A 21,629-nucleotide genomic window follows, 5' to 3' on the forward strand; every position below is an offset into this window, starting at 1 on the left:
CTCCACTGTCGGTTGATTGTCTGTGAGGTCATTCACACTAAACTTTGATGTGAATAGACAGGAGAAAGCAACACATACAACAACTTTCATCGATTCCTTGTTTAAAAACTGTTTTCGGGCTCACGTTTTTTTCTCATTTCAAGGTGCGTCCTTACATGTTTGTCGAGCTTTCGCCTTCCTCTTCCATACTAATCTTAACTACTGTGTCTTTCTATTCCCAATTGTATCCTTTAGATGTCGCTGTGGTAAAGTCTCTACTTAAAAGCACCAAAAGAAGAACCCACCGAGGAGAGTCGCGTGTTCGAGTTTACCACACTTGCGCACGTTTTTCTTTGGCAACAGGACCATTTTTCGGCTTGAATGTCTTTGTGTCTGTGCAAAGTCTCCCCTGCGTGCACTTTAAAATCTTTCAGACGAGTTTAGTTTCGCACGCTAACTGCCAGCGAGGAGAATCGCATCGCCTTGGAAGCAACACGTCGCCCAGCTGTTCGAACAGCAGAGCTCAATCGTGCTTGTTCGGTTTTGTGATTGATCGCGTGAAAATGTGCAAAGTAGAACTTTTAAGAACGCTGCTGAATGCGGGACTAAGTACGGTCGTCGAAGGAGCGCTTGCCATGTTTCAAAGCACGATCGCAGAGTACGAGGAACAACTTTCCCGCACAAAAGCGGAGAACGAAAGACAACGCCAACTGTTGGACGCCGTTATAAAGCCTCGTGTCGTGTTACGGAGAGCAGGTTTGTTTATTTCGTCACGATCTTTATTCATTAGTTGTAAAACAAAACGATTATTGTAGACTATACCAGGAGTTCTATAATGTAAAAGTGGATACGTGAAGGCAAAAAAGGCAAATCGAAATCAATCCTGTGCCAGTTTTCAAAACAAGAGCAAATGAACTGGAAAAAGATGCAGCTAAGATAAACTCAAAATTGCATGCCTTTGTTACGTTTGATTCAAATGCGCATTGTCATTGGTGACACCATTTTCCAGCAGACGAACCAGAAATTCAACAAAATGACGTTGCGTGGTCTATTTTCTGCACTTGCTGATTAAAATGCGATGAAGTAGTAGTTCAGTTGTACTTTCAAAGTTAAACTCTAAAGTCTGTTCAAAGGCAGAAATTCCAAGCAAGTGGAAAGTTTTAGGTTTCTAAAATGACTGTCAAAAAATATTTATTTTGCAATCAATTTGTAATTGGTTCATTTGTTGCACCTTTATAATGCATGTGTGCGTTATAAGGTGGCGAAGGATGCGTACTCATTAATTATGAGCTCCGAACGGATTATTGGTGTCTATTCGACATTTGCACAAAAACTTTTATGAAAAGTTGTCCTATAAACATACGCTTCATTACATTTTAACTGTTAACATTTTGAATTTCTCCAACGTGAAATGCCATTACTTTTGTGATTGATTGAGAACTTGATTGTGATTGATCCACACCACACGTTTGTATTTTTCTGTTCCGCAGACATCAGTGAGAAAGTTCTTCCGAAGCGCCAGAACATTGAAGGGGAGGCTAACGGAGCCTCACAAGCGGACGCTCTTCGAGCTCCACTACCGAGCGGGAAAAATTTGAGCCGCAAAAACAAAAAAGGAGCCACAAGAGGAAAACCATTCCGATGCTCACTCCGCAACAAAGGCTTCAAAAGCAAAGATAGTTTAGTGCAATATAAGTTGTACACTGAAGGGAAACCTTTCATCTGCTCCGTGTCCAGAAAAGGTTTGTCACTGAGGGGTAATTTAAACATGAAAGGGGCACTCCTACAAGGCGCGGGCACCGTTAGCAATGTAAGGGCTGTATTTTCATTTAATCGTCAGTTGTGAGAGCCATTTCAATAAATAAATACATGTGGCTCAAACGAAATGCTTTTGTGCATTTTCTGTTGGAATGAAAACACGATTTTGAAATATTTTTCTCTGAAACATGAGTTGTTCTTCACACACAGCATGACTTTTGCTGAAAAAGCATTTCATTACTGAAAAGAGGTTGAGAACTATTGTAGTTAAGTAATAGTTTAACTCATTCAATGCCAGGGACGTAGTTTCCTGTTTTTTTTTTTAAGAATCTGGACATTAAATCCCAGATACTTAAGTGTTAAATCGATACTTAAGTACATGAGGGACATTTATTTCCAGATACTTAAGTATTAAATCGATATTGAAGTATGTGGTATTGAATGTCCGGACTCTTAAAAATTGTGAAAGCATGTCCCTTGTATTGAATGAGTCAACATGTTTACAAGTACACTACAGCAAGCCACATACGTGTTTTGACTCCTGTATTCATCTTAGGAGGCAAATGTGAGTACATTGCAAAACCAGACCCCCCCACCCCCCACCCCTATATTTTCTGATGTGCAGATGTTTCAGGGATTCTGAATGAGGAGAGCGGTAGTAATCGTGAACGTGACGGCGATAGCAGCTCTTCTGAAGACGACGTAGACGCAGCGAACGGGACCCCGTGGGCCTCCAGACCTCTTGACAGAAAATCCCGTTCCAACAAGTGTACCACTGAAGACTAGTCTTTTTTTCACGTGCCAGTGCTTTTTTTTTTTAAATGATCTGTACCGATCTGATGATCCTTACAAAGCAAATTGTTTTTATCATGTGTCCTCCAGGCCCCGATGAAAAACTTCTTCATCCCGCGCAGGAGAAACCACAGATCCCCCACATTCCAAAAGAGGGGTCAGAACACTGTCACGTTAAAGAGGAAGAGGGGGAATTGGATGTCCCCGAGATGCCCGTGATTGTCGAAGTGAAATCTTTGACGACCGCAAATGAAGACAAAGGGGCGAAGCCTCCAAGCAGCCGCTCGAGTCAAGCGGCGACGGCCCAAAGGGATTCGGACCCGTGCGGAAGGGCGCAAGCGGACGTGGTCTTAGCTTCGTCATCAAATGCGAAGAGGAAGAGAGTGAGTTCAGAGCGAGCGGACGAGGACGTGGCGGCGTTTGAAGGCATCGCCTCACACGATGAGAATGCCGCCTTCCACGAAAGCCTGTCAAAGTCAGTCGTGAGTTGTCACGTACCGAACGTGCTGCCAGCCCAGTACGAGCGGTTGATCTCAACATTGCCGATGGAGATCCTCCCTCCCCCTCTCACTACATTGTACAACCCTCGCTATAAGAAGATGAGTGAGCGGGCGCTGTGCAGGGTTGCAGATCAAGTCTTCAGGAAGATCACCATTTCACATGATCAGGTACAGTTATGTTGAATTAGGATTTCTTGAGTTATGTTATTGAAACTGATTTTTTTTCTAAATTACCCACTCCTTTCAAAAAAAAATGACAGAGCAGAAAATTTTACATTTTATCATGTTCATCTTCAAAGGAGGCTATCCAGCCTATACAGCCTGGAGTAAACAACATGCATAAAGAGGATGATGTGGGACTCATTTTCCTAAAAATTCTGCACTCCCTGTAATAATAAACTAAACTAAATAAAGTAAATGAGCCATATGTACACATACTGAACGTGAAAGTTGTTTTCGAACAGATAACCGCCATTGAAGAAGCGACGAAGAAGCAGTCTGTGAGGTCCGTCTGCATATGGTACTGGCAGTGTGCAGGACGGGTGATGGCCTCCGATTTCAAGGCGATGGCCTGGAGCAGCATCCTCAAACCTTCTCGTTCACTCATCAAAAGAATCTGCTACCCTGTCAGCTGCATACTCCGTCCAGAGGTTGATAGGTAGGTTCTGCACTCGGGAACATTGAATCATATTCTCCCTTACAATTGGCCATGTCAAAATTGGTTATATTGTTGCAAAAAAAAAAAAAAATATTTCAATGTGAAAAAAGACCTAACCGTTTGTGAAAGTTGATTCATATTGCTTTTCTTGTTAATATTAAAAAGGATACAAGTTTAGGTAGGCCTGCACGATCATGGCCAGAATAATAATAAGGGTCGAGTTAAGTGGGGGTTTGTTAGGCAAACCTGTGGGAAACATTGCCACCTAGTGGTAGGATTACAAAGTGCTTGATTTGACTTGTATTCAATAAAATGGGCTTGACTTTTGAAATGTTAATATAGCAGAGGATCCGCTTGATTCATTAAAAAAATAGTTTTTGATCATTTATTTGTAGTCAGCGCGTCGGGGGAGGGGCAAAAGTTTTCTCTTTCCTGGGAGGGCTCGGCAAAATATAATTGAGAAGCACTGCCTTGCCAATGCGAAAAAGTGCGAAATCCCGCGCGGTGGAAATGTAAAGCTATATGTAAATGTCTTTTCTTCGACCAGGTGGGGCTGTAAACATGCCGAACGCGCACTGAGCGCGTACTCCTCCATCCAAAAGCAATCCCACCGAGCCTTCGCCACTCGCGAGTGTGGACTTTTCGTGTGGAAAGACAACCCCCACATGGGGGCCTCCCCCGACAGAATGGTGAGCTGTGAGTGTTGCGGCACCGGCTGCGTCATGCTCAAATGTTGGCCCTGCCTCCAAACAAAAGAGCTCACCACAGTGGAGCACGATCATTCCTTTTACTCCCGGAGCCGGCACCTGGGGACTACTTTGGAACGAGACCACGCCTACTTCTACCAGGCACAAGCAAACATTCGGATTACAAACAGTAACTACTGCGACTATGTGCTGTGGGGTGGCGACGTGATATCCGTGCAGCGGATTCAATTTAACGCTGATTTTTTTAACATGGAAGTTGACCGCGTTAATGACCTGTACCGCTATGTCATTTTGCCAGAATTGTTGGCCAAGTTCTATTCGAGACTGGCAAAGTAATTTGGATTTTAGAAATGCTTGTACCGGGTCAAACGTGCACTTGTGTTTTTGAATTTATTAGACGTTTTTCTTTCTTTCTACGTTGGTCTTTGTATGCGGTATGCTAGGTCCGAACGCGATGGCCAAATATGGAGCCTTCCTGCCTGCCGTTTCTCAGCTTCTACTCATTTACATTTTGTCCTATCATTTGCATCGCTCTTGCCATGTCGGGAGACGCCCCGTCCGCCATTGCTTGCAGCTCATTGGATGACGGGTGGAATGTCGGCCACCGCTTGCAGCTCGATGGATGGCTCGTAGCTTCTCATTTTCACCGCCGGCATCAAGTTGGCCTTCCAAGACGGGAGCCATTCACGCCGAAGCCTTGAATATACAATCTTGCGGTCATTATGAGAAAGAGCACAAATATGACAGGTAGCGTGTGAAGCCAAGTCTAGATTTTTCACACGCTGTGTGTTAATATCGCCGAGAATCGGCCTAATTAATCATGACAGCCAATATCGAGATTGCCATTAAAATTCAACTGTGTAGCCTTAATACAAATGAATGTTCTCATTTATTTTATTATTGTTATTTATTTTAAAGTGATTTTTTTCTCCACACACTAAGCAGCTAAGAGGTTTCTCCCCCGTGTGTGTTTTTGTAAATATCCCCGTGTTGAAAAGCCTTTACCACAAACCAAGCAAGAAATCTTATCTCGTATCTTTTGGGTTTTAAAGCACTGATAAGAAACAGTAAAGTTTCTAACATCAATATTACAACAATCTTTTTGACAAGTTCACAATACTAGAATAAATGAACTATCGATCACGGAAAGAGATGGGAGATCTTGGTCCGGAAAGTAAAACCCTGCCAGAGTTTGGCTTTGACCACCGGTGCTTGGAATACCTTGCAGTCAAACGTGAGCTCGTTAATTTACCGGTTGTGCGAAAGCACATGTAGCTAAAGCCAAACTCTGGCTCGGTTTTTACTTTCTGCGCCTGATTTTCTAATCTCTGATCACGGGTGAAATTTGGATCCCGCAGATCTGTTTTAGACCGTGCACACGAAACGTTCAAATAAATGTTACTTCTGTGAACAGAGTTTGTGGTGTATTTATACTAACATAGTTTGTGGTGCGTTTACGGTATGAGCTATTGATGTAAGGAATTAGGAAAACGTTCAGAGGTTGTGATTAGGGTACTTTCCCATTTCCTTCACCTTCACATGTGAGAACTTGACTAGGCCATATGAACTCCTTTGGTGGATGAAGCAACAGGGGAATTTGATTTAAGACTTAGTTTTTATTCAGGATCATATGTACACCTTTACATCTCACAACAGTCAAAAGTTCTTCATTATGTATTCAAAGCATGCACATGTTTGTTAAGCTGGCTCTTTACGCGCTGCAAGAGAATTAGGTCTCGCCAGAGTGTATTTGTACATGTTTTGTGAACTGCCCCTTTTGAGAAAAGTGTTGACCACAAATTGAGCAGGAGAAGCGTTTCTCCCCGGTGTGCGTTCTCGTGTGTTGGATCAATCCCGAGCGATTGCTGAAATTTGAACCGCAGACCGAACACGTGAAAGGTTTCTCTCCGGTGTGGGATCTCGTGTGCGTTGTTAATTCTCCCTTTACGTAGAATCTTTTGCCACAAAGTGAGCACGCGAAACGTTTCTCTCCCGTGTGTCTTTTTACGTGTTGAGCATAATTGGAGCGATTGCCGAAACTTAAGCCGCAGACTGAACAAGTATAAGGTCTCTCTCCCGTGTGAGTCCTGCTGTGATTGTTCAACGTTGAATAATCGTAGAAACCTTTGTTGCAGACGGAGCAAGAATAAGGCTTGTCGCCAGTGTGTCTTCTGATGTGTGTCGCTAAATGTGCATTCTGAGAGAATCGTTTACCGCAAATTGTGCACATGAATCGTCTAACTCCGGTATGAATCATCATGTGCACTCTCAAATTCGACTTGTTATAAAAGGTTTTGCCGCACTGCGAACATTTCCTTTGCGTGTTGCCCGCGTGACGCGTCGCGCGGCCTTTAGCGTGTCGGTCAACAGAGTCGGGAGAGTGAGCGGGCGATCGTGGAGACTGGGGGTCGTTCGCTTGGGATCCTCCACTGCGGCCTCCATCGCCTTCTGGATTCACGTGTTGACCGGAGCCGCTGTTGGGAGGCTCCGCCCCTCCGGTCCCCCTCCTCTGACTTTTGTCTTCATATTCGCTCTTCACATTGACATGAGAAAACGGCGACTCCGGCGGTTGCTGCTGCTCTCTCGCCTCTTCCTTTTTAATCAGGGAAGGACCCGCCTCCTCCTGTTGCACTTGAAATACGGCGTGCTCTGGATCTTGCTGCTCCACCCTGGGGTTGAACTCCTGATGCTCAAGGTGAAGACTTTTGTCATTGATGTCTGCAGGACACACACAAATAAATAAACGTGATGAAATTCAAACAACCCTTTGCGAGGGAATTGAAGCGTACTTTTAAGTGTCCTTTTTGTTTTCGGGTTAGGGTGGGTTAGCGGGTTAGGGTAAGCTAACCCCAGTCATTCCCCCGCCAAAGCAGGAGAGATGGTGCACACTCACTCCACCCAAACATCTCTTCCCAAGTCCCACAAGCATCCAATACCCTTTCCTAAAATCTCCGAATTGAGCTCCTTTCTCATCTGTCACTTTTCACTTCCTTTGGCCTTCTTTCGTCCTCGTTTTTTCAACTTAGTCTTTTCTTTCATGCTTCGATGAGCTTCAGTTCTTGACTTTTACTTTTAATGTCTTTAAACTTGACTTTAACGTTTTCATTGGCTTTTTCAAAGTTTTTTGGTTTTAATTTTTCGTTTCTATTTTTTGTAGCGCCTATATTGGCTTTTATATGTATGTTTTCTTTTCGTTTGCATTTTATTTGGCCTTTCTACATCTTGTTTACTTTTCCAGGTCTTGCTTTCTTTGTCTTGGTTTCAAGTTGTCCTTTGAATGACCGAATTGCTTTTATCCTATTCCCTCCCACTAATAGGCGCCCCTTTCTCTTTCCACCTTCTATTGCTTTCGCCTTCCTTTTATTCGACGAAGAGGACACACCTACCTGCCTTGTGGGCTTCATCTTGAGGCCTGAAAACAGCGTCCAGAAGTTGACGTTGTCGCTCGTTCTCCTCTTTAGTCCGACAAAGTTCCTCTTCATACTCTTCGATCGTTCTTGCAACAAGTCCAAATATTTCTTCAACGGCGGCACCCAGTCGTGCATTGAGCATCGCTCTCAACATTTCGACTTTACACATTGTGACGCAATAATCACAACACTTTACGAACTGTAGAGCGACAACAAAACGCGTCGCTTTAATAGCGGCTAGCTAGCTAAAAAAAATTAAGCTAGGTGGCGACCCTTTAAAAACCCGCCTAAAAATGTTTTGGTTGGGTACGGGTCTTTAAAGATATTTTAATCCGATAAAGTAACGGCTGACGAGGCTTCCGTACATTTAGTCTTACTTAAGGAATGATGATTAACGGCGTTTTGTAACACTAAACAAACGTACCCGAAAGTAGATCGGAGCCGGGGACAACTTCTACGGCACCTCTACTGGGACAAACTATATATCGCGTTACGAATGGTCAAAAACGAATAGTTGAAAATAGAAACTTGATGTCAATCAAGACTTTGAACTGTTTATCTGCCTTGCATCAAAGCCTACAATGAGTATTGCACAGGCAGTTAAAAACGTCTTTCGTAGTTAGAGTTTGCAACACAGTAGCTCTACGACGAAATATGACTGACGGGTTTTGAGCTTTACACTGCTGTAAAAGTTCTGCTACTGTAAAAGTACTACTACCAAGTGTGTGTGTATATATAAATTACACACACACACACAAACACATACACATTATGTAGACCTTTCAGCAATGTGTACCTGGACACAAACGGCGTCACAACAAGCAACAGTACTCCACCAGAAATGAAGTGCCATGAATCAGTTTCACTATTTTAATTGGTGTGTTTTAACAAACAAAATTAGCCTTGTATTTAAACAGCAGCATAATTTTCTAAACTTTATGCACACAAACCAAACTGTGATTTCTATTTATGAATAAAGTAATTAAAAAACACAATTCATAAAAATACAATGAGCATTTGTGGCACACTATATCCTCCCGAGACCTTGGCTATTCAATTGTGTTTGTTGTTGTGTCCACTTTGTCTCAATAAGACAGCAAAATGAATTGCATTCCACCCAAACATGAGACCTAATTGACAAGGCCAGGATGTCCTCGACTGAGCACACTTGGACACTAGCTCCAATGAATCAAAAGATACAGTCCAAGAAACAGTGTCCCCTTTGGTGGACACAAATAGACTGTCTCTCAGCGGAAGATTATAGCATACATTAGGGGCACCGAGCACCAAGAAGCCCATAAGGACCACATGCGTAGACCGTGAGCCTGTCCTAAAAATAGTTCATCAGTGATGGGACATTGTGATTCTCTAGGACTAATAAGGAAGTGATCATTTGAAAATGTAAACTATGGCCAACAGTCATGGAAATAAAGTGTGAATGTTGATATTTATCTGGTAGTTATTGTGAAAAACCAGTCACATCATTGGTGTTTTCAAATGAATCCCTATTATTTATCATTAACATTTAAATTTGTTCAGAGGTGTTTATCAAATTGCTGCACTGACAGCAGCAGTCAGTGACCCCAGCAATGTAGTTATTAATACTAACTACTTGTAACTAATAAAACCTGTAGATTGCTACAGGAAAAAAAAAAAAAAAGATTCATGATGCACTTGTGATATTTGTTTAAATCCTTCCCGAGCAGTGTTGTCAAACTCATTATAGCTTGCAGGCCGCATATGTGTGATACATTTGGGAGCTGCGATGGGAAAAAAATAAAAGTAGACAGCTGTCACAAACAACTTTTGGGAAGAACTTCAAAATTAAAGCATATCAAGACCGTTTGTTTTATAGATTAAAAACAATCTCACAAGTGCTTCATGAAGCTTCATTTGTGTATCATTACCACTGCGAACTGTACTCATGAACCCTGTTTGATATATTTGACCTGATATGTGCTATGTCTTACCAAAGTGCAACTGTTCGAGAGAATCCTGTCCACAAACTAAGCAGATGGTTTGTGGCCAGTGTGCGTTCTGCCGAGCTGTCCCAAATTGGAATGAACATTAAAAGTCGGGTTGTACACCGAGCAGGCAAAACGTTTGCCGCCAGCGTGCGTTTTCCTGTGTTGGATCAAAGCCGATCGATCCCCGAAACATTTGCCGCAGAGCGAGCAGGAAAAAGGTTTCTCGCCCGTGTGCGTTCTTGTGTGCGTGATCAAGTTGGCCTTCTGGGAGAATCTTTTCCCGCAAACGGAGCACATGAAAGGCTTCTCTCCTGTGTGGACCATCATGTGCCTGCGCAGGTTCCTCCTGTCGCCAAGGGTTCGGCCACATTGCGAGCATTTCCAGTGTTCTTTGCCAGCGCTGTGGCTTTTCATGTGCCTCGTCAACGTATACTTGCTGCCAAACGTTTTGTCGCATTGCGAGCACTTGAAGTGTGTGTTGTTGGGGTGCCATTCCATATCACCATGATAATGGGATGCTCTACTGGTCTCGTCTGACGGTGGCGCTGGCAGGTTGTCTGCTTGCGCTTCACCTTCAGTTGTCGCGCGTGAACTTGAGCTACCGCTCGGAGGCCGCTGTCTCCGGCTATGCTCGCTTGGATGGCGGAGACTCTGCGCCTGCTGCCCGTCATTCTCACTTTTGAAAAAAACAGAGGTCAAAGGCGACTTGCTGATGTCAGCCTCCTCGGCTTCCTCTTTAACCTGCACCACGTCTGCAACCAGCTGGTCCAGCCTGCAGCTCCGCTCCTGCTGCTCAGGTGGACCATCTTCCTCACTGAAATCTGAAGGTAGACAGACACACACTCATTATGCTCACGATGCCACGTCAGCACGTAGGCACGCGACCATGGTTTGAAAAGTGAACTCACCATTAGCAAAGTTGCGGGCTCGTCACCTGTCTCTTGACTGGACTTTTCCCCCTTCCCAAACACATCTTGTTTATTACTCATTTAACTTATTTGTGAGTGAATATTTGGTGCTCAAGTGACCGAAACGAATGCAAGAGAATCTGGTTTTCAACCCAGTTTTCACAATAAAGTTTTTTTCAAAAATTATATACTCTTCACACTCAGATGCAGTGATACGTTGCTACTTCGCGCCTTGCCTATCGCACCCTGAGTGCATTACGAATTTAAGAAAAACAAAACCTGTATTACAGAGAAGCGCACCGTGAAGGTTTCCTGCATGCCCGATAGATGAATGAACTATTTATGCACTTGCCATGGGCACTCTTCAGACGTCAAACTACTGCAGTACACATATTTACTTGAAAATTAAATGATTAAACCTGATACTAAAAATTGTTATCCCTTCTCTTCCCATCCCTTTGGCTAAAGTCTCACGGAGAGCCGCGGTTATATTAGTGGCGACTGGAAGTCCAAGACTGGAGCTGACCAAAAATGACAACAATCAGAGTGAACACTAGAAATTCCAATTTCTTACAAAAGAAAACTACAAAACATTTAGAACACTCTTGCAGCTGTTCCATTCGCGTCTCTGACAACAGAATACATACATTTTCAATATTTTTTTAGACTAGACCAGGCACTTCTTTACATGTATGCAAAAAATATCCCCACGTTTGTCTAACGAGGCTTTAAAAGTGGCGCTGAACGAATTAAGCACTCAAGTCATCGACTACCCATCAGATAATGCGTTTATTGGCCCTGACCTTCCACCACAAGTTAGCGATTCTCAAGCTTGTTGATTACACTGGTGATAATTCATTTCGTCAAATTGCGCATTATAAATCGCACTACGCCCCCGATTGCCTTCATAAAAAGTTAGTTCTGTCGAGTGAAAGGAAAAGTGCACAAACCTGCAGCAAGTTTCTCAGCTTGAGGCCTGAAAACGGCGTCCAGCAGTTGCCGTTGCTTCTCGTTCTCCTCTTTCGTCCGGCAAAGTTCCTCCTCGTACTCTGCGATCGTTCTGGCCAAAACGCCAAATATTTCGTCGACGGCCGCACTTAGACGCTGATTTAGCAAGGCCTTCAGGATTTCCACTTTACACATTTTCACCCACTTCCGAGCCTCTTTGTTCGCAGCTGGCAAGCGAAGCGAAGCTAAGCTAAAAGCTAACTGGAAAAGCTTCTAAAATCCACCGGGACAGTACGACTTGTTCCAATCAGTCGACTGGAGTAAAGCGGTCGCCAATTGCCTACCAGGGCGAACTGTGTCTAGATTTGCTAATACAATACGTCAAATAAACCAAGTTTCTCAGTAGCGTTGAATGAAGCTCGAATTGTCGCAGTTGCGATGACGCAATCATGACGCTTGATACTCCGCCTTCTTTGACCATCAGACAGCAAACGTCTTGCCTTCGTCTGTTTTTTTTTTTTTTTAATGTATACAGGCTGTTTTGAACACGACCATCAAAGTGAGGTTGACAATGGCTATCAAATACAATTGGCCTGGTTAATATGTCAACGTTTTTACTTTTTTTTCTCGGTTTGTTTAACTTCCGGAAGGCTATCGGGCTGTTATAACATTCTTGTTGAATCTCAAGACACCGAAATCAAATCTTGATTTGATTGAATATTCAACAAGTTTTGTACATTTCAACCCTTGTAACGACATGAAACAAAAGCTGCTACTCTGCGAAAAAAACACCCTCACAGTAAAGAAACCACTTGCAAGTTTAAAAAAAAAAAATCAAAAAGATGGACGAAGATGATTCAATCTTTGTTCATTCAACTTTGTCACAAAAAATAAAAAACAATATAAACCAACACCGAGAATGGACTACGTTTTTTATGACATGAGAATTTGTAAGAATTTGTGAGAATTCTGAGAAAACTCCTATTTCTCACTTAAAAGTCAATTTCCTACGTAAAAATCGTATTTCTCACAATGAAGAAGCAACTCAGAAACCTGACAGTGAGAAATATGAGAAAAATTAAATTTCTTATTTTGGTCGGGAATCTTTTCACGTCACAATTCTGACTTTTGCTGTGTAAACGTGACTTCGGAATTTTCTCTTAAAAGAAACAATTGTGATTTGTGTCTCAACTTCATGAAAGAATTTGATTAAAGAGAGAATTCTCACTTTGTAAAGTCATAATTATGAGAATGAAGTCAGAATACAAAGGTTATGCATTTTCACAGGCATATGCTACAGAGAAGTGGCACACACATTGAGCAACAATGAGCAATATTGAGCAACAGGTCTATGTCAATGACAAAATATTTCCACAGAAACTATCACAGCAATAGTGTTGTCAATGTTTACTATGCTACTGATGTGTATATGTACAAGATATTAGAAAAACTACAACGTAAATTTTATCCATCAGATATAATACGCTATCCTCAGCGTATACACGTGTGATTTCTCAGTGTGGGTTCATTAGCAAATGCTTTGCCACAATGTGGGCAGGTAAAAGGTTTCTCCTTAGTGTGCGTTCTGATGTGCCTCAGCATCGAGGATGGATGATTAAAACTTTTTTTACACACTGAGCAGGAAAAGGGCCTCTCGCCTGTGTGTGTTCTGATGTGATGTATTAAAGTAATCTTTTGAGTGAATCTAACGCCGCACTCTGAGCAGGCAAAAGGTTTCTCCCCAGTGTGTATCCTCATGTGCGCAACCATATTTTGCTTCCGTGAAAATGTCTGGCCACACACTGAGCACTTGACGGGTTTTTTACCACTGATCGATGCTGAACGGGTACTAAAAGAAGAACGTGGTTTCACTCTGGTGCCTGTTTTTAAATATTGCTTTGTAGGGGCTGTTTTGTTACCAGAGACGCTCAAAGTTTGGTCTTTGGCATGGAGCATCAGGTGTCTATTCAGATTTTTCTTGGCACCAAATGTTTCTCCACACTGAGAACATTTCCAGCGTATATCATCGGGGCGACGTGTCACATGATTTGTGTCATCAACGGTGTGAAGCGAGAGGGGCGCTGAGACGCTGTATGCTAGTGACCCTCTACTATGGTCTCCATCACCTTCTGATGCCATGTGTTGACTCGAGCTGCCGCACGGAGGCTCGGCCCATCTGTTCTCTTCACTTGGACTGAGATGAAGCTCCAAAGTCAGAGCGTAGTCTTCCTTGTCCTCGGTCTTCACAAGGACACTGCTTAGTGGACAGTTGCTGTTGGCGTCCTCTTCATCTTTGACGTGGGAAGCCTCTGGCTTCTCTTGCTTGGGTCCGAAAATCAATTTTTGCTGCTCGTCCTTCCATTCATCCCAGATACTGCGTCTCATCACAAGAGTCATGTTCGAGCTACAGTCTCTCCCAGCTGCTTTCGGGCTTATGGCAGGGTACTTACTGGACTGGTCATCCTGCTGCTCTGAGGGAGGATTCAGGTCACTGTCATCTGTAAGACAAACAAACACGTGGCCCGGATGCTCGTAATCACGTTGAACATTGCCACAATTTGAGGTAAAGCTTCAGCAATTGAGACTCCCTCAGTCCCTCCCTAAAAATGTTCAGAACTGAATATACAGTATTGGCATATTGATGGCAGCACTGACTCCTCACTTTTTTTCTGCTCTGTTTGAATGTGATATTTTACATGTTCGTTCCATCGTTTCGTTTCTGCCACGAGATCCGTTGAATTGGAAAATAGAAAAAGACTCAAGGCTGGAGCAAACCTGTGACGTGTGAGTCAACTCCGTGCATGGAAACAGCGGCGAGTTGTTGACGTTGTCGTTCATTCTCCTCTTTGGTTCGACCGAGTTCCTCCTCGTATTCTGCTATTGTTTTTTGGAACTCTACAAATATTTCCTCGACGGCCGCACTTAGTCGCGCGTTCAGCAACGCTCTCAGCTGTTCTACTTTACACATTTTCACAAGAAAATCGACGGTTTACGTTCTCCGCAAGGTCTTACTAACTTCGAGGTTAGATTTGTTTGCAGCTAGCGAGCTAAAACGGCGGAAGAAACTACAAAAAATGTACTGGAACTACTTGCGCAAACGAATTGAACAGGACACTGGAAACGGGACTGGTATGATCCGGCTGCGACAGATACGTCAACAACAAACTTCAAAACAACAAACTCCCGTCGCCAAGCTAACGTTTGCTTTTTGTGCCGTGTCGTTTACGATACTTCCGGTTAAGGAGACGCCACTTTAGCTATACTGCCACAACTAGGCGCGGAGTGTCATTACATGCTACGTTTTAAGTAAGTAATATGTATTGCAGTTTTGTTAAAATAAAACTCAAAAACTGAAACTCACTCCACTATCACATTTGAAGTATGTTTTTATTTAGAAGATTACAGTTTAACCACCAATGTTAACAGGTTGTGGGCGTGTATTTTACATGTTTTGCTCTCAAGTTAAAGCAGAAAAAAGCAAGCAAAAATGCCTCGTTATCACTAACAACACTTGTATCTCAAGGCGCCAATGAACATAGCTCACTCACCAGTCAAATGAAAATGCCGTCACTTAATTACAACACATGGGATCAATGTCAGCTGGTTCACACTATATTATACATATTCAACAAATAAATTATTATGAGTGCATATTGTTTGAGGCGAAATGAATGAAGCACCCGTTTGCTGCATTTTAAAAAAAAATTTGCAATCCGGCACACGCTGCTTTTCTCATCACTACTTTGAAGTTGAATTTGCAGCTTCATTTCTTGCATTTTGTGCACTTGTGTTTGTTGAGGTTGTCCTTGCGAGTGAATTTCTTCTCACACACACTACAACCAAACACTTTGTCACCCGTGTGCGTTCGTTGGTGCCGGGTACATGTTGAATAAGCGCTAAAACGTTTGTTGCAGACCAAGCACGAAAAAGGTTTTTCGCCCGTGTGTGTCCTCGTGTGTACTTTCAAAAAAGCTTTCTGAGAGAATTTTTTCCCACACACTGAGCAAGGAAAGGGTTTCTCGCCAGTGTGTGTTCTCATGTGCACTTTCAAATACTCTTTTTGGCTCAGTCTCATTCCGCACACTGTGCAGGCGTATGGTTTCTCTCCCGTGTGCGTTCTGGTGTGCTTGATCAAATGGACCTTTTGATTGAATCTTTTGCCGCAAAATGAGCAGTCGAATGTTTTCTCGCCTTTGTGAATGGTCACGTGTCTTTTCAGGGTGGCCGTGTTGATGAAAGTTTTGTCACATTGCGAGCATTTGAGGAGTGCTTGGTTTGTGTCGTGCGCCACGTCGCCTTCGGCGTGTTCATCTTCACCGGTGTCGGGAGAACGTGATGCGGCGTTGCCGCTAACTGACAGCGGGGCTAAGAGGCTGTCTTCTTGTGATCGTGGAGGCTTCGCATTCTCCTCATATGGACCGGAACCGAGCCGTGACCAATGCCCGTTGTCGTCATGTTTTTCAGTGTTGGCAAGGACGCCAGTCAACGGAAAGCTGGTGATGTCAGCCTGTTCGTCTTCCTCTTTGACGTCCAGGGGCTTTTCCTCTTTAATGTGGGGTTGCTCCCGTTGCTCCGTCCTGGAGGTCCACTCCCGCTGCTCCGGCTGAACGTCATCTTCACTGATGTCTGCAGCATGCATGAGGACAAACACACTGTTTGGTAAAGTCAAACTTCCCTTAATTTGGAGTCTTGGCGACATTAAAAAATGTTATAAATTTAGACCATAGATTTACTTTTTTTTGCTGAAAATAGCTACAAAAATTGGACTAGCGCTTTAACTAGGGATTTAGCAATTTAAGGTCCAGCAATGATCTTTTGCACAATCTATGAATGTGAAGTTTTGTTGAATTGATTTAAAATAAGTTCAAATTGTTGTGGTCTAAATGGCTTGCACAGAAAACCAACCTTTAAGAAATGTTGAGCTCTTTACTTTAAAATCGATGAAAATCATAACTGTCCAGAAAAACAGGAAAAAAATACGATTATATCATTTGTCTATATCATCCTGCCATGCAGGCCTCTGCATAGTTATGAAGGTTGCTAAAATACAATAAAATAAAAACAGAAATCTAACAACATTGAAACCTCTAGGATTCTAAAACTGTAACGCATCTTATGAGAGCACATTACATACTAAATGTGTTAACATTATCGGTATTCTTATTGTTAATATAGGTGAGATGATCTCCTAATGGGCAGGAAGTGATTGCAGACAGTTTCAGATGGACAAAATCGAGTTATTATAACCAAAAAATTGTGCTGCAGACTTACACAAGAAAGCATTGCGTTGCACATGACCTAATTGTGTAAGATGTGAACAAACCTGCATTGTGGAACTCAACTTGAGGCTTGAAAACAGCGTCGAGTAGTTGTCGCTGTCTCTCGTTCTCCTCTTTTGTTTGGCAAAGTTCCTCCTCGTACTCCGCTATCGTCCTTTCAAACACTATGAATATTTCTTCAACGGCCGCACTTAGTCGTTGATTTAGCAAAGCTCTCAGATTTTCGACTTTACACATTTTCACACGATAATTTCAATCCGCACCCGCTCTGACCTTCTCTTTCAACGAGATGTTGCTAACTTTCGCGTCTCGCTGTTCGCAGCTGACAAATTCTGCTTAGCTGGATAAAGAAACTTAAAAAATGCTCTGAGTCCGATTTATTCTGCCACGAAAATTCTCACTTTCGCTTCACGACAAATATGTTTATGAAGGCGCTAAGAACGCTTCTCACGTTTTAGCTTTTTTTTTTTTTATCCCGGAAGTTAAAAAAACATACTGGTACGTTACTGCCACCGACAGGTGTGGAGTGTCATTACACGCTTGACTGTTTCCAAGCTACTTATAGATTAAAATAATGCGAAATGAAGCGCACTTATATAGCGCTAAGACTTATGATTGTAGTTTCAGGAAGAAACTAAAATGCACTTTGACCTTTACAAGATAACCCGGTTTAAAATTGTCCAGTCAAACATATATTTGTCTCTGCCCAAGAGTTCAACATTTACATATACCTTTTGCACAACTTGCTGTTCTCCAGGGCAGCAAATAACGATTATGTGATTAACTGATTAATCAATCAATCCGTCAATTATTTTTGTCGATTATCAATTAATCATATATTTATGAACAACGTTATTATATTAAAAACGTGGCATTTTCTTTCTGGCATTACAGAAAACGAAAATACAAAATACACAAATTACTTTTTATTTTATGGCGCATTGCTTTTAAAATAAAAAGTTCAATATTTTACTTTTGATTAAAACCAAACATAATCAATGTACGCATATTGGACATTACTGAGAAGCTGAAATTGTATTTACGCAACTTATATTTACACAACAACAAAGGTAACTGTTTAGTGATGATCAAAAATAACTTCACAAATAGCTAAGACAAAAGTCTTTGTTTTTGTTTATTTTTCCAATGCAGACATTTCGCAGCAGACAAGTTTGAACAGAAAAATGCTTGGAAACCGATGGCAAAGCTCTGCCATTTACAATGGTTATGAGTCCCAAAACTATTGAAAGAGTTTTTGTTTTGTTTTTTTAACAATAGTTTCTCAACCTTTTTTCAATTATGTATTTCAATGACTCAAAAGATGATGCTGTGCCATCCATATAGAATTATTATTCTTTCAAACTACCTTTGTAGTGGTATCTCGAGGTTTTTATTAAGCGACTCCAGAAGACTGTCTTTAGCATCATCTATGCCTGACTCATCCTTTCAAAACGAATTATTACTACGCATTTGTATGAAATTTTTTAAAAAGTTATCAAATGTTTTGAAAAGGAGTCACTACAATGCAATTTGATGATAAGTTGCTTCATGTTACAGTGGATTTGCTTTTAATTTGAAAAGTAAAATCTCCAACTCTGACCACAGCATTGAATTCGATTTTATGATACCCTGTTTAATTTCTCTCGTCCACCCCGATGTGACTTCACATGCCTTCGTTTGAGAAGCGCTGCTTGGGAAAGTCGGACACCAGCGTCAGCAATTTTCTCACGTATGATTTATTTCTTGCCGGCACACTTGTGCGTCTTCAGATTGTCTTTGCGAGAGAACTTTCTGTCACACACTCCGCAACTGAACATTTTCTCACCTGTGTGTGTGGTCATATGCCTGTCTAAATGCGAGCGACAAGTCAATCTCATGCCGCACAGCGAGCACGAATACGGCCTGACGTCTGAGTGCGTCTTCTGGTGGCGAACCAACGAGGAGTGAACACTAAAACTCTTGTTACACACTGAGCAGCTAAAAGGTTCTTCTCCAGCATGCGCTCTGGTGTGTATCATGAAATATTTCTTTCCGGTGAAGCGCTTACCGCACACTGAGCAGGTAAACGGTTTCTCTCCAGCGTGCGTTCTTTGGTGTCGAACAAAAGATGAGCGACCGCTGAATCGTTTGTGACAGACTGAGCATGAAAAAGGTTTCTCCCCCGTGTGTGTTCTTGCGTGGACCATAAAATAAGTCTTCAAAGCGAACCTTTTCCCGCACGTGGCGCAGATAAAAGGCTTGTCACCAGTGTGTGTTCTTTTGTGTCGAGAAAATGTGGAGAAAGCACTAAAACGTTTATTACAGACCGGGCAAGAAAAAGGTTTTTCACCAGTGTGTGTTCTCGTGTGTACCACAAAATGTGCCTTTTCACCAAATCTTTTGCCGCACACCGAGCAGGAAAAGGGTTTCTCGCTAGTGTGCGTTCGTTTATGGCGAACAAATGACGAACGACCGCGGAAGCTTTTGTTGCAGACTGAACAAGAGAATGTTTTTTCTGCCGTGTGCGTTCTTCGATGTATGGTCAAAATGGATTTGTGAGAGAAATTTTTCTTGCATGAGTGTTTTTTCAGTTGTGCTTCCAAATGTGCATTTTGAGTCTCTATCGCAGACGTGGAGCGGCATGTGGTTTGTTCAGCGTGGTTTCTGGTGTGTCTGACCAAATTTCCCTTTTGAGAGAACTGTTTGCCGCAAAATGAGCAGGCGAAAGGTTTCTCGCCAGTGTGTGTTTTCTTGTGTCGGATAAATGATGAGCGGCTACCAAAACTTTTGTTGCACGCTGAGCAAGAAAAGGGTTTCTCACCAGTGTGCGTTCTTGTGTGTGTGGTCAGAACGGACTTTCGAGAGAATTCTTTACCGCACACCGAGCAGGAAAACGAATTCTCGCCCGTGTGCGTTCTCATGTGCTTTTTCAAATGCGAATTTTGTCTGAATCGCAAACCACAAACAGCGCATTGTTTTTTCAGAGGCGTGGGTCGAGTGTGCGTTCTTGTGTGTCTTATCAAGTTTCCTTTTTGAGAGAATTCCTTACCACAAACTGAGCATGAAAAGGGTTTCTCAGCTGTGTGCGTTCTCATGTGCATTTTCAAAGCGGAGTTATTGCCAAAGGTTTTCGCACACTGAGAACATTTCCAGCGTTTGTCGTCGGCACGACACTTGGGACCACTTTTGGAGCGCTCGTCGTCATCGGTGCCGGGAGGTGTTGCCTTGTCACTATCTGCTTGGTCTGCGTCTTCACCTTCATCTTCACTCTTCACTATAACGTGAAGAAATGGCTCCATGGTGATATCCTCCTCGTCCTCTTCCTCTTTAATTTGGAGAGACTTTGGCCCCTGCTGCTCATGATGAAGAAAGTCTGCACAACACAACCAGACACCACAGTACATGCTTTAGATAAATCCATCAAGTTGCACTGTTCAACTATGCGCCCTTTAATACACAAAGAGTGCTACTGTCTGTGTTCCGCGGCCCAAAAAAAGTAGTACGATTTCACTTCACGTAAAATATATATTTGCAAAATAATAGCATATTTTTAAAAAGTCCAAAATTTGCCTTGAAGTGCTCTCGAAGACTGAGACATCAAAATATTATAGCACATTGTATCGTGGGATGCATTTCATTTTCTAGTGGTATAGTCTTGAAATGAAACATAGTCCATTTCAATGAACTGTAATAAAAGTAACCCGCCTCACAAGACTGTACAATTCTAATTATTGAATCTATAACAACGACAAGACAAAATTTGCTTTTGAGTACAGTACAACTCTTTTTATATAACGTTTCGTTTTGTTTTCATCTTGTGTCCTACCAACGTCGTTGAAATTTCTCTAAAGAATTGAATATGTAATTTTGCTGCAAAGGTACGACTGTTTGATATTTATAAGCACATTTAGAGAACATTTAAAGATAAGAAGTGACCAAACCTTGTCTGTGTAATTCATCTTGAGGCTTTTTGAAAAATCCATCCTGTATTTGATGTCGTCGATCGTTCTCTTTTTCCTGACAAAAATCTTCTTCGTACCCTTCCTTTACAATTTTTGCACACATTTTCAAGAGATAACCACAAGGCTTTCTCTGATATACCAATGCCGTCCTTTGTTTGCAGCTAGCAAGTTAAGCTAGCCCGTGAAGCCTAAACCGAATTAGAAGCCATGACACCACGAAGGCAAAATAACAATAACAAAATAACACTTGCAAGAAGGAATAGCGTGCAGGATAAACAACAAATAGCAAGCTATGAAATGACACGGGCTCGCCAACTTTTCGTTGCTCGTCTTCTTCGTTATTTTCTTCCTCCGTTTCTTGAGTTGAATGGCGATTAGGAAGCAGTCCTTGGGCACATTACTGCCATCTACTGTCATTATATGACAATACTCATTTTAAAGTTTCTGTGGCATTCTAATCATTCGCAAGTTTTTGTGTCAGACCGAGCAATTAAAAGGTCTTTCTCCCATGTGCACTCTTAAGCGAGCGTTCAAAGTTCCACTTTGTTTGTACCTTTTGTCGCTCTTGTCGTGTTCATCGTCAGTGGGTGGTGGTCAGCTTTCTCCTCTTCCTCTTTAATGAGGGGAGACTTGGACTCTAGTAGTTCCGCTTTGGAATGACATTTTCACACCTTGGCTAAGATTGGCGACAAACTGCGAGCTCAATTAATTCGAGAAGCTTCAAAGTGGCTTACACGATGACGAGTTCAGCGGTAGACTCATATGTATATATATTATTCTTA

At 42.3% G+C, this 21,629-nt stretch overlaps 6 protein-coding genes across 8 annotated transcripts; 1 reads left to right on the forward strand and 5 right to left on the reverse strand.

Annotated features, from left to right (window-relative positions):
* The first annotated feature begins 245 nt into the window (after positions 1-245).
* On the forward strand, positions 246-5,625 carry LOC148424216 (uncharacterized). Of its 2 annotated transcripts, XM_088412649.1 has the most exons (6): positions 246-735; positions 1,470-1,721; positions 2,363-2,506; positions 2,620-3,197; positions 3,494-3,687; positions 4,235-5,625. In XM_088412649.1, exons 1-6 carry the CDS (start codon positions 543-545, stop codon positions 4,728-4,730), a joined length of 1,857 nt encoding a protein of 618 aa, XP_088268775.1. In that variant the 5' UTR covers positions 246-542; the 3' UTR covers positions 4,731-5,625. The 2 variants fall into 2 exon arrangements, with proteins under 2 accessions (XP_088268775.1, XP_088268776.1); XM_088412650.1 differs by lacking the exon at positions 1,470-1,721.
* Positions 5,626-5,990: 365 nt separating this feature from the next.
* LOC148424217 (uncharacterized) lies at positions 5,991-8,283 on the reverse strand. Its single transcript, XM_088412704.1, has 2 exons — positions 7,781-8,283; positions 5,991-7,112 (listed from the first exon to the last, which is right to left on the reverse strand). Exons 1-2 carry the CDS (start codon positions 7,971-7,973, stop codon positions 6,124-6,126), a joined length of 1,182 nt encoding a protein of 393 aa, XP_088268830.1. The 5' UTR covers positions 7,974-8,283; the 3' UTR covers positions 5,991-6,123.
* A 377-nt stretch (positions 8,284-8,660) lies between these two features.
* LOC148424218 (uncharacterized) lies at positions 8,661-12,075 on the reverse strand. Its single transcript, XM_088412713.1, has 2 exons — positions 11,630-12,075; positions 8,661-10,592 (listed from the first exon to the last, which is right to left on the reverse strand). The coding sequence occupies exons 1-2, from the start codon at positions 11,820-11,822 to the stop codon at positions 9,811-9,813; spliced, it is 975 nt and encodes a 324-aa protein (XP_088268839.1). The 5' UTR covers positions 11,823-12,075; the 3' UTR covers positions 8,661-9,810.
* Positions 12,076-12,848: 773 nt separating this feature from the next.
* Positions 12,849-14,845, reverse strand: LOC148424219 (uncharacterized). The gene is made up of 2 exons (XM_088412703.1): positions 14,403-14,845; positions 12,849-14,125 (listed from the first exon to the last, which is right to left on the reverse strand). The coding sequence occupies exons 1-2, from the start codon at positions 14,593-14,595 to the stop codon at positions 13,119-13,121; spliced, it is 1,200 nt and encodes a 399-aa protein (XP_088268829.1). The 5' UTR covers positions 14,596-14,845; the 3' UTR covers positions 12,849-13,118.
* Positions 14,846-14,995: 150 nt separating this feature from the next.
* Positions 14,996-17,365, reverse strand: LOC148424220 (uncharacterized). Its single transcript, XM_088412710.1, has 2 exons — positions 16,951-17,365; positions 14,996-16,253 (listed from the first exon to the last, which is right to left on the reverse strand). The coding sequence occupies exons 1-2, from the start codon at positions 17,141-17,143 to the stop codon at positions 15,391-15,393; spliced, it is 1,056 nt and encodes a 351-aa protein (XP_088268836.1). The 5' UTR covers positions 17,144-17,365; the 3' UTR covers positions 14,996-15,390.
* Positions 17,366-18,048: 683 nt separating this feature from the next.
* Positions 18,049-21,545, reverse strand: LOC148424221 (uncharacterized). 2 transcript variants are annotated; one of them, XM_088412662.1, is made up of 2 exons: positions 21,401-21,545; positions 18,049-20,258 (listed from the first exon to the last, which is right to left on the reverse strand). In XM_088412662.1, exons 1-2 carry the CDS (start codon positions 21,423-21,425, stop codon positions 18,643-18,645), a joined length of 1,641 nt encoding a protein of 546 aa, XP_088268788.1. In that variant the 5' UTR covers positions 21,426-21,545; the 3' UTR covers positions 18,049-18,642. The 2 variants fall into 2 exon arrangements, with proteins under 2 accessions (XP_088268788.1, XP_088268787.1); XM_088412661.1 differs by lacking the exon at positions 21,401-21,545 and adding an exon at positions 20,827-21,178.
* Positions 21,546-21,629: the final 84 nt, after the last annotated feature.

This window comes from Hippichthys cyanospilos, chromosome 4, assembly GCF_059441005.1.
Source record: "Hippichthys cyanospilos isolate Australia breed blue-spotted pipefish chromosome 4, RoL_Hcya_1.0, whole genome shotgun sequence".
In the NCBI taxonomy this organism is placed as follows: Eukaryota; Metazoa; Chordata; class Actinopteri; order Syngnathiformes; family Syngnathidae; genus Hippichthys; species Hippichthys cyanospilos.